We start from the raw sequence: 12,485 nt of genomic DNA, 5'->3' as shown, positions 1-12,485 counted from the left end.
AACATATTTTCAGGGGACCGGAGTGCTGTGCATTGTCTATAAAAATGTATGTCTAACAGGGGCAAAATGCCGCAGCTCTCGGTTTAATGGTGTGAATTATACTAAGCGACCTACACACGCACGTGTTGGAAAACCAGCTGCTGGCGTGTGTGCGGCTGTGTGTGAGGGGGTGGCAACCCTATGGGGTTGCCGCTGATTTGTTTTTATCACAGCTCCCCGGAGGCATCAATTATGCGCCGATGTCAGAGCGGGAAACTCCTTCTCGGCGGTGGAAGTATTTAATGGAAGGGAAGAGTACAATTGGGGGGCGATTCTTTTCTCGAATTTTCTGAGGGGTTGTTTAAGTGCTTATATACCCGCCAAGTTACCCAAAAACTTAAAATGAAAAGTGCACGAGAACAAAAGAATGTTTCCCTGCTTTTCAGACAAGTGAAAAATAATCAAAGAGGTTTTTGCACCACAACTGAAGGCCCAGATAAGTATCTTATCAAAATCAGTTTATACATTTTTAATATTTACAAGTAGCTTAAAAACGGCATAAAATCAGTAAAAAAAAAAAAAGGGTGGCAACTGTATAATAATAAAGCGGAGCTCAAATTACACTGGAATTTTTTTAATCTGTCCCTAAATACCCAAATTTCTGGGACCTTGCCCATATTCTTCAAATTTCATGTATAGTCAGCTTAGATCGCAAGGCCTATACATATATTCCTAATCTCAAGTACGAATACCTATTGTTCTGGATTACAAAAACAAAGCCCCCAGACAAAAAAAAATATATTAACATTCCAAAACGCCCCCACCCTACTGCGCTTTGTATGCCACATAAAACTCGGAATTATAACCAAAAATGTAAATGTCAACAATTGCCAAATAAAGCTTCCCTTTCAAGTTTCTCCCTTAATCCTCACCCCCGATGCAAATTTTCCGCCACCGCAGACGCACATAAAAACGATTTCGCGCATTCAAAAGCACAAGGAAGAAATGCACATAAAATATAAAATACAGCAGAAAACCGCTCTTAATTCTTTTTTAAGCAAACAAATAAAGTTATGCTGGACGAGGGGAGCACAAGCACGGCAAATAAATAAGCCGAAGGAATGGAGGGGGCTCTGTTTTTCCCCGGGGTGCCTTCAACGCAGCCATTATGACGAGCGGAAAATTCGCTAAAAAAAAAAAATTAAGAAAACACATTTTGCTTTTCGTTTTGCAAAGTCTGAGGAACGTAGAGTTTTGTCTGAGGAAAAGTGATGGGCTGATTCGGGGTACTCGTTTTTTTGTGTTTAATGAGCTAAGCGGAAGGAAGTCAGTCAGCGACGTCGAAGTTGACGTTCGTAATATAAAATAAATATATAAAAAACGTCACAACGAACATTTTGAGGACAGGCCCCCTTTTTCTGAGGGCACTCAAAAACGGGGATGGTGAACAAGTGGGGAAGACGGAAAGAAAAGTTGAAAATTAAGGCGCTTCTGTCACTTTCACTTTTCATTGCTTACTGAAGAATTTTCCCGGATTTGTTCGTCATTTGGTTGACGAATTAAGACGGGGTTTCAGAACATTTAATTTCTTTAAGCCAACTTTTCGAGAGGCACATTAAGAGTGACAATAAAAGGGCACAGCTTTGTGGGTATACTAAGTGAAAGTTTCTTTAGCATAGGAAAGGGGACAATACAAAATTAATCAGTAACAATTGAGAACAGTGTCAAACTAAATTTGAATCCTGGAATAAGCTCTCTTTTTTACTGCCTTCTTTAAATCTAATCTTAAAACCGAAGGCAACAGTATCTCCTTACAACACCCTAAAATATTTTTATCTTCCGGGGCCAAATCCCAATGACTTAAAACCATTTAACCCACCTCAAAACCTGAGCCAGAAATGGAGCCTCTTTATCCCACTAAGTCCGCCACTTACTCAAACCATTTTACCCAACCATCTGACTTAGTTTCCCAATGTAAAACATTCGCTGAACATGGCAAGACACTACAGAAAAAGCGGGACCGAGTGGGAAACAAGGTAATAAAACACCGTCGTTTAGATATTTGACTTAGATTTTCAATAAAATACTGTGCCAATCTACGCAGCCAAATGCTTGCGACAGCAACAGCCAACCGAATCCTTTGCATAAGCCAGGACAATCTTATTTTATGGCCAACGGAGGGGGAGCGGAAAGGTAGCGAAATACTGGGGAAATGCGGGGCAAATAAATTGCCTCAGTTGAAATGTAAGCCTGGACTTCATTCCCGTCCAGCCTTCCCATTTGAATCGCGTGTAATGCGCTCAATCAAAAGTCAAATGTCTAAAAATATTATGAAAAGCCCTTTTGCCTGTTAGCCAGGCCCAAGACAGAACCGACCGGACCAGAAGTCGTCCACGCCGTAACAGGACGTTGCCAGGACGCAGTTCTCCGGAACAGACTGAGCGAGAATTCCCCAAGGGGTTGTATTCGCCGCTCCCGGATTCGGAAACTTGTGTCGATACAGTGGGATCATTTTAAGAATATTTAGCCAAATTACTACGTTTCCTTTGTAACGCAGGTGAAGTATATGCATTTAGATATTTAGCCAAATATAAAAAGAATGTTTGACATTGGATTAAAATTTAATTGAAAATTAAAAACAAAATTGTACGTTGTATTAAAGTAATATAATTTCATACTTAGGTGTTTTGCAGTACCGCTTATTAAAATGTATTCAAGTATGCAGCGATAAATTAAGTCTTCTTTCAAAACGAATACATCGAATTTATCGACTAAAAATATATTCTTACGAGCCCTTAACATATTAATTTAAAGATTTTTTTAAAAATTGAGATCAGTTCGGAAAAAAGGTTTAAATAATCGGATTAAGAATCGAATTTGATCAATATCCACAAGAGTTCAAAAACTCAAAGAGGGGCCTGCAGAAACACTATTTCCCATTATTTTTTATCTGGGTTCCTGAATTTTGAGTGTAGCCCACTGTGACGCGCACTTGCCTGCTTAGGATTCATTTATGCTGGCTGGCCCGGGTTCGATTTTGGTCCGCTTGTGCTGTTGGTGTTTGACTCCTGGCTGCTTTCCCCCAACGTTGTGCGAACCGGTTTCGATTTCTTTTCATTTATACACTTTCCTGAATTCAGTGTCCCCCTCTCCAAATCGAATCTATCTGCAAATCGTCTTTGCTTGTTATGCTTTATTTAGTTTTTTCGTATACTTTGTTCTATTATTGGCTCCATTTGCTTTTGGCCTGTGTTTGTTTATGCTTCATTCTGATTTTCTCAGCTCAAATTGTATTTGTTGTTTCTATTTCCGTGGGTGAGCTGGTTGGCGATCCACTCCCGTCCTTGGTCGACGCAGAGCCACTGCCGTTTTTATTCACCCCTTTTAGTTCCCCGTTGTAGACGCTTTTTCTGCTCTAGTCTCGTTTGTTTGTTTTGTTAGTTGAGTCGTCCTCGGCAAGTTTATTTGTATTTCGGTTTATAAAACCCCAACTCGGTGGCTGGCTTGCCCTTTTTCTGGCCCGGCCGATGGCAAATGACTGGCCGCCTTCCTTCCTTAAGTTGGCCTCCTTCTCAATGTCTAAATTTATGTGCAGCCGCAATTTATTTAAATTTATGTGGCTTTTGTCAAATTGATTTCAACGCTAAAATGGGTTGACAAGGTAAGCGTTCGGGCCAAAAAGGGCGTTGGCTATGCGATTTTTCGAGTCCTGATTGAGTTAGCATTGGCAAAGGGCTGAGCGGAAGAGGTGGTGCTGGGTATTCAGAGGGGCAAGTGGATCGGATTATAAGCTAAATAAATGATAAACGTTTTAATAGAGGAAGTTTGGAAGGTTTGCCAACAAAATATGTATTATTTTGGAAATCATACTGGTTTGTGAGAGGAATTTCACGAAGTGTCGAAATTAGTTCAAGGAACACTGTTTTACCCTTTAAGCCGAATACACTTATGGTTATTGCCAACAATAATTTTTGAACCTGCCGCGAACGACACGCCAAGGGTCACAAATATATGAAGCTATGGAACACCAAAAAGATGGTAAACTAGAGGCATGAAATCCGGCTCATCCAAAGGGGGAAAAAGGTTTCATATCAAAATGGCAATAAATAACAAACAATGCTGTCTGCAATTTTCCACTTTATAAAGAAAAGCCATAAACAAAAGGGGTCTGATGGAAGGGGAAGGACAAAAACGAGCCCGAAAATTACCATGGATGCTCCCGGTTGCTCCTTTTTTCTGGCAGGAGCACTCCCTTGTTTTTGTTATTCCGACTCATAAATGCAAGGATAAGAGCTTAAGCGGGTGGGTGGAGCAGGAAATGACTGACAGTTGTAGAGGCCTCGTTGGGTTAAAAAAGAGGGGTCAGCGGGTCTGAAGGGGTCTGAACTTGTAGCATATTTTTGCCTCGCAATTAATTAATCTCCAAGGTAATAACGAACAACAACAGACTGGATCACAGGGTAGCAATTGTTGGCGCTTCTGCTTTTATTGTTTTCGTATGCACTGGTATTCACTTTTGGTTTGCATTTTTTGTTTGAATATGGCACTTTTTTGTTGATTGAAAGTTGCTTTATATGGTGTGGGAATTAAAAACTGAAAGATCGAGTACATACTAACAGGCCTTAAATACATTAATTTTAAAATCACAATTATTTTAGGCATTTTTTAATAACACGTTAGAATGTGAGAAATTTTAAAAGACTTCCTTGATTCTCTCTGTGTATCAATATAGGGGTTCGTTCGTGTGCAACTCGTTTTGGTACGTCATGTGTTTGGCATTTTGTGCATTGCCGCTGACGCGCCGTTTTAATTTATGAAAATGTTTTTGCACAAATGAAAGTGGAGCCGCCACCGTCGGTGTCATGAACTGGAGATGAAAGGGGGTTCGCCAAGGATTAAGAGTGGGCTTGCCCAGTGGGGCTTGAGTAATGCTTAGCTTTATTTGACATTGTACTGAGGATTGGGTTAAGCCTTTTATTAGGGATTTAAAAAGCTCCTTTGTATTTCAAATAATGCATATTCGAGACCCGTCATTTAATCTTTAATCCACCATTGCAAGCATAAGCCGATTTCTGCGAAAATAATACAATTTACAAAGCATAAACATTTACTACTTTAACAACTTAAATTTGTTTACTATTTTGCCCTCAAAAACCCGAAATTTCAATACCAACCAAAGCAAAACCACACAATAAATAAAAGCGAAAACAAATAACGCTTACAAAGTGCCGGAAATCCAGCAACAAAATCCAAAACCGTCCATAAGAAACTACTGTGGAAATGTGCATAGATGATAGAGAGGGCGCTGCGGGAACTGGGTCTAGGAAAAAACAGCAAAGTTCATTTCCACACCAAAATCAATGAACCGACAGATGCAGAAAAGGGTGGAAAAAAGGAAGTAAAATGCACCAAGAAAAACTTTGAAGTTCTTAAAACAAATACAAAAATTATTTAGAAACAATTAACATGTAATTTTGTGTTTAATCTTCACTTTACAGGGCGGTTAGTGAAGTTTCGGTCATTTTGAAAAGCCTTGAGCAAGTTTTTCTCGGTGTAGACTCCGACGGGCCACAGCTTGTGTGGGTCGAGTGGATGTGAGATAAGAAATGGGGATTTGGAGTCGGTGGAAAACGCTATACAGGGGGAAAGCGAGCGCAGCTTTCCAGCTTTTGTTTTTCCACTAAAGCAGCCGAAGACCGCAAACGCAGTTACACAAACACCACACACACAGCCGTACTCCTAGGAACACTCCCTGAGAGCAAACACCAAAAAATGGTGAAAGAACCAACCGCAATTTTCGAGGCGCTTGCATGCGATAGAAATAGAAAAGGTAAATAAAAAGGATGTGAGCTTGCCCAAAAGGTAACGAACAGGTTATACCTTAATGCATAATATAAAAAAAAAACAACATTAAAATAATTTTATAATTGAATATCATAGGGACAATCAATTTCAGTTTCATACCTAAATGATTTTAACTAAAATTTAAACCTTTTAATTAAAGGAATGAGTCTTAAAATGTGTAAAGGGGTTGTAATCGTAGTATTTCGGGTTTGAGTTTTTTATGCAGAGGATAGAAATGTGAAAATGGGCAGCCCCAAAACTATAAAAAATATAGCACACCAAGCGGCGCCATTTTATTAATGCTCCCTGCACCAGCACACTGCGGCGCTTTCACTTTTCACTTTTTCGCCCACCCATACTTTTTATTGCTTTATATTTTATTTTATATTTGGGGTCAGATCCGTTCCCTTTTTATTTGCTGACCGAAGAGAAACCACAAAATAAAATTAACCAAAAATCAACATTTGCAGCATTTTCATTTACTAATTTTTTTGTGGTGGCAAAGGACCTTTAGTTATTGATTTGGAGGGTTCGTTGATATGTGTTCCAAGGAAACTTTGCAGACGAAGGGTCCGGGCCACTCTCCCTTTTCGAGTGTGTGATTAATACATTTGGTCAGGCATTAAAAAACACAGGGCAACCAACTCAAACCGAACTCTGTTTTATTTGACTTAACCACTTCAGAGGGCCATGTGCCGTGTGTTTTTGCCGCTCGTGCTCCCTTTTATTATTTTTATTTGCCCCGACTTTAAGGACTCTTGAGTAATGATGGCCAGACCAAAAGTGAACTGAATCCATGGCGGGGACTCCGCACATTTGCGGCTACCAGAGGTCGAAAGGGAGAAAAGGAAAAGTGCTGACATGTTATTTGTGCAGTTAACGAGCTGAGTTATTTTCCAGGGAACAAACCGCACTCGAATACAATAAAACGAAGAAAATAAAAGCAACAGCAGAAATCGAGTGAAAATATAATAAAAAGGGCCGAGCGGCCAAACTGGCCATTTTCCATTCAGTTTTCCCCCCCCCTACAATTTTCGGTTTCTACCTAACAAATTACCCAAAATGTATTTCCCAGCTGGAAAGTTTGTTATTTGTTTATTTGATTGCCGCTCATTAAAATTGGAAATGTAATATTTATGCAATGGCCCGGCCAACTGCACCCTCTAAATTATATTTTGTAAATCAAATGGTTGGCCAACATTTTTGCAGTAGATATTGTTTTTCGTGTGGTGCAGAAATGTTTATTAAGTGATGCAGTTCAAATCATTAGAATCAAAACTTCTTTCTAATAATTTTAAGTATTTATTTTCAAACGTTGTTCTCATAACATTAACGCTTCTCTCATTTTCAACGAACCCAAAAACAATTTTATGCATTTCCAAATATTTGCGAGGAGTCCTTCTCCTTTAACTGACAACATCACTCATGTATGTAATTTATATGCAACTTTCTATTTTTATTTAAATAACAAATTTTCGGAAAAAGTGAGCAGATGCAAGCAACTCAAGCCAACTGACACACCCGCACAAATATTTAACATATTTTTTGCAAATAAAATTTTCATAAAACAATAAAGGTGAAAAGTATGCAGACACACATGACTACCAGAAATGCACGTTAGCTCGGCTCGAAATGCAACTATGCAAATGGCAAACATAGAACATCTGACGCGTTCTGTCTCCCCTAGAAACATATATTCTATGGCTAACACTACACAAAAGAAGAGGCTACCCAAATTATAGCTTACAGAATTATATATGCAGTTTAAATCCTTATTAGGAGTCAAATATTTTTGAATTTCTTACATTTTTTTAGTACAAATAAAAATTCTTAGGAAATTTGAAAAGTAAACTTGATTTCTTTCAGTGCCTAATATGTATACACTGGCCCTGTCTGTCGGATTTCGATTTCAGCAGAACAAACCCAACAAAAAGTCGCGGGAGCCGAGCTTACTCACTGGGTTATCCTTGACTGTCCCTCAGCCAGCAGCTAAATTAGCTTTTCCTGGGTCACACATACCCACAAATGAAGACAAGAGGGTGTGTTCGGGGGGGTGAGTGGGGGCATGGCGGTGGCTGGATAAACAAACAACAGCCAGCAAAAAGCAGCAGCAACAATTGAAATGATACAAACACAGAGAGCGCTGCAAGTGAAATGCAACGCCGGGTTAAAAATAGACTGGAGGAGTGAGGTGGCAGGAAAATGTGGGAGAAATGGTTGTAGGTGGGTTTTTTCATAATGCCAAGAAGAAAAAGCAGCACAGCATTCTTTTCAATTGCTTTTGTTGGCTGCTGTACACGTGGGCAGAAAAGCTGGCTAGAAAAATAGGAAAGTAGCAGAATGTGTATTTGAAAAAATTGAAGAAATGACCTTCAGATTAAGTGCATAAATTTAAATCTTCGTGGGGCTACGTCTTAAAATAACTTCAGGTCTAAGAGAGCAAAACAACCTTTGTTGCAAAAAAATAAAGGATGTAAATATAATAATTATAATTACATGCACTGGACGCATTTTTGTTTAATCAGAAGTAACAAAACATTGCATAAGAAATTGGACCTTTATAAATATAAATGTATAATTTATTAGCTATAAGGAATCCGATAATAAACGCAAAACTATTTTTAAATCTAAAAGTATTTTTTTTCGTGGGCCTTGCAAAGCCTTAGCAAACATTTTCTTATTTTTTACGCTCTTTCCTTTGGCTCACGCATTCCATTGTCACTTTGCCTTTGGCCCCACAAAAGCTGTGCTGCTTTCTCAGAGTCCTTCTCTAAACATCCTCAAAACATTCTCGCATTCACATGTGCTGGCATTATTTGCTTACGTGTCCAAAGCACACCTCGCCCGCCACCCACTCATGGCCACTTTAATAAATGAAAAACCTCTCTCGGAGTTCTGTTTCCCCATCTTTTTGTTTACCGCTGCTGCTGTTTTGTGACATTTTTGCTTTGTTTATTGTTGTTTTTGCTTGTTTTGTGGCGCATTAGAACAGAGTCATTTCACTTTCAGTAGAGAATTTTCCAGTCGCGCGTAACCACCCTCCCAATGATAATATGGGACCGATGACGATTTGTTTTATCATCTGCCTCATCTGAAGCACCCCACCCACAGCCCAACTAATTGAATATCACATGCAAATGCAACATTACATTTACCCCGAGCTAATTGCATTGCAACACGCGCTTAAAAGTCAATGAACGATTTGGTATTTCGCCATTTTACTTAGCCACAATTGCAGGCACGCAAATGCCAAAGCTTTTTAAAATAGCCATAAAATGCCTAGAAGAAGGGGAGCCACGAAAATAGCAGCCAAAGTTGTAAATTGCCAGGGCAGTAAACATAAAATGTCATACTCAGTGTGTTGTAAAAAATTTACGCAGTGTTTGCCTTTCTCTGCAAGAAATTAGGGATGGAAGTATGGAAATGCAAAATATTCCTTTCTTGAGCCACAAGATAAATAAATGTTTATATTTGGCCAAATTTTTGTATAACAAAATCAAGTAATGTTAAGTTTGAAGTTATGACCCGGCGAGGGTCGCACTACAGTACGTTTTTCTTATGCCTAAAACCTATCTTAGGAGGAGCCAACAATCCTTAAGTTTGGGAAACAAACCTGAGACATTTTGCACCTTTAATAGAGCATTGAGAAAATCTTGCCAGTTTGCCATCGCTACGCCATTCCCATTTCCACGTATAAATAAAGTCCTAGAGGCTTTTTCGTATAGGTGGTAACTGTCAAAACGGCGCCTCCCTTAGGCGCCAACTATTTGCATGTGTGATAACCCAGACAGGGTGGGCATGGGAAAGGGGCCCGAGCAAATACCGAGAAGCCCTTTACGGGGCCACAAATCAAAGGCAGAAACATGAAACAATATGTCAAATGATATTACACATTAAATTAGTTAAGACCAAACAAATGTGAATAATAAAGCCGCCTGTCGTGTGTCTGCGGGTGTAAGGCGGGGTTCGTGTCGAGCATGTGCTTGGAAAACTCGATTTTCCTTACCCCAGACACTTTACTACTTCCCTCAACTTAAGCACATTCTCGCCCAGCAGCAATTTGTCACGTGACATTTTCGTTTGGCCAAAAATTACAAATGTTTTTATTATTTTTGGTTTGTTTTTGGGACTCGCGCTGCATGCACATGCTCGGAGGCGTTGCCGAGGTGCGTGCTTTCGGGTTTTGATTTCCTGGCGTGTTTACACTGAGGGTACAGAACAACATGACAGCACAGAAAAGAAAAACGAGATGGAAACGGGCAGAAAACAACGATCTTCTCTTGTTAATTTGTTCGGCCAGATACAGAGAATTGTCAATCCTTTGAATGGGTAAATAATAATCATGTTTTAAAATCATACAGAAATTGAACACCCAACATATTTCCATGCTTTTATCATCATTTGCTATCCTTACTTCCAGTGCTTATTTATGAATTAACCCGAATAAATGAAGATTTTAATGGATTTTCCATGTATGCGGTAAACCACCGGTTGTGAATGCAATTCCATTGCTATAATTATATGGCTTCTTGCCGATTTCTGCTAATGAATTAAGTTGGACTTTAAAAAGCATTCTTTGGTGCACGCAAACATGCAATGGCAGGCCACCATTTGCCGAGTAAAAACTAGAAGGGAGTTGATTACAAATGCAGTTATTATAATTTCTTAGGAAGGAAAGTGAAAAATATGATTTGTGATTTAATGCAAAAAACTAAAAAGCGAAAAAATGGGTGATGATTGCGGGAAGCTTTTATAGAAAATATCATGGTTATTTATTTTACTTCGTTAGCTTTTTGCACTAAAGGTACTTTGGTCAATAAAATAAAAATAAATTTAGAAGTAATCCTGATTTGTGGTGAAGGCTGTGCAATCCTATTTATCTTTGTTCTGGCTAACATAAGTCACAAATAAGAATGAGTGAACAGAAAAAGTTATTTGCATGTGTTAAATTAAAAGCCACTTTGTTAAGTAAACTATAATGAACATCAAAAAAATATTGTTAGCATTTGGTTAGAGGCCAGTGTGAGTGGATTTTGGTTCCGGAATGGATCGGTATGTCGTCACTCGCACACTCACCTATCCCTCAGGCAAATTTTGAACTCCGGCTGCGAGTCGTAGTCGCTGTTATCGATAAAGCTGCTGCGATCCCTGTCCCGCTCCCGTTCCCGCTCCCTTTCCCGCTCCCGCTCCCGCTCCCTTTCCCGCTGGTACTCCTGCATATTGGCCAACTGCTTGTGGAAGAGCTCCTGCTGGGACTGCAGCAGATCGTGATGATCCTGCAGAGCGGCCAGCTGGGAAAGTTGCTGCTGGTAGGAGGACGACTGCTGCTGCTGATGCGGGGGCGACGTGGGTCTGGGTCTCTGGTAGGGATGGTGGTGGTGGTGGTTGTGGTGGGGCGGCTGATGGTGGTGCAGCTGGTGGTGCGGGTGGCGTTGCAGCTGGTGGTGACTGTGATTGTGGGGGTGCTGCAGGCCGTGGCTGCTCTTCAGCTGCGTCAGCTTGGCGTCCACCTCGGCCAGGCCGAACTCCAGTTCCGCCTGGGCCTGTTGCTCGTAGGCCTGCTGGGCCTGCTGCAGTCGCTCCCGCTCGCTCCTCGGGGAGTTGGCCAGCTGCTCCGCCGGCGGCTCGATCTCGACAGCCGAGTAGTCGTAGTCCAGACGGTGGTGATGGTGCAGCGACTGTGTGTTCTTGCTGTCCGCCGACACCGCCCCCGTTCCGGGCGTGGCAGTGGCTATTTTGCCGGCCAGCGCGTCTAGCGAGCTCAGCATCTTTATTGGATCCTCTGACTGATCAGAATACGCGTTAGTCAATCTGTGTCCTTAGGCCAGTTGGTGGGTATTTTGCTGACATACAGATGAGTCCTCGACCGTATTCCCTTTGCCCCGGCTCGATTCACTGCTGTCGGCCTTCCTTCGCTCTTCTTGGTCTTGGGTCTTTTTACTTTGCTTGTTTATATTTATTTGTTTAACTATTGCCTATAATTTGCCTGAAGGAGAAGTTGGGAGGCAGATTGCAATGGATTAGTAAGTTTTAATGAATATTTATTAGTTAAGGTAGATAAATGAGTGGATGCTACCTTGAGGCAGCCGGGCATGCAATTTATCCCCTGTTTGCTTCCTAGCTTAGGTCAGCTACATTTCACTTAAGCTCACAAACTCGAAAATAAAGAACCAGCTCACACACTCTCGCACACACTTGCCCACCCACACAAGCACCCGTGGAGTGTGTGTTCGGCGTCTGTGTCCGTCCGTCTGTCTGTGGTCGTAAAATGCAAACACTTGAGCTAGAAAGGACCAGCTTGAAAGGCAAAGGGGGTTTTGGGGATGAGAGGATGCATGCAGCGGCGGTGGAGTGGTTGCCACTCACATTGTGTGCTCTGTTGTCCACCCCGCCTCCACATCACCACCCCCACAAGCACAAACATCTCGAGGGGCAAGAGTCGCCCAGCGTCTGTGGTCAAAATAATTGGGGGACATTCAAATGAAGAAAATCAAGAGGAATGCTAAAGTTATACCTTTATATATCAAGCAGAGCACTCTGTGCCATTAGTTTCCCCCTTGCTCAAAATAAATATTCATTTATCAGTTTATTGTTAATTGTTCTATAAAATAAGGGACACGTAAATTATTTTATGTAAGCTTTTTTCTATGTACCGATCAAAA

General features: G+C 40.8%; 1 protein-coding gene across 2 annotated transcripts in view; it reads right to left on the bottom strand.

Annotated features, from left to right (window-relative positions):
* LOC108033732 (CUGBP Elav-like family member 2) overlaps positions 1-12,485 on the bottom strand; it is a 109,683-nt gene that overhangs the window by 63,910 nt on the left and 33,288 nt on the right. For both annotated transcript variants that reach the window (XR_007763488.1, XM_044094572.2), the window contains exon 2: positions 10,900-11,809. Coding sequence is in view for 1 of the 2 variants with exons in the window: in XM_044094572.2 (XP_043950507.1) it covers positions 10,900-11,591 (692 nt within the window). In the remaining variant the exon portion in view is untranslated. The remainder of the gene's footprint in view (positions 1-10,899; positions 11,810-12,485) is intronic.

The sequence above is a fragment of the Drosophila biarmipes genome, chromosome 2L (genome assembly GCF_025231255.1).
Source record: "Drosophila biarmipes strain raj3 chromosome 2L, RU_DBia_V1.1, whole genome shotgun sequence".
In the NCBI taxonomy this organism is placed as follows: Eukaryota; Metazoa; Arthropoda; class Insecta; order Diptera; family Drosophilidae; genus Drosophila; species Drosophila biarmipes.
Note: the sequence above shows the minus strand (reverse complement) of the source record. Positions and strands in the feature narration are given on the sequence as shown.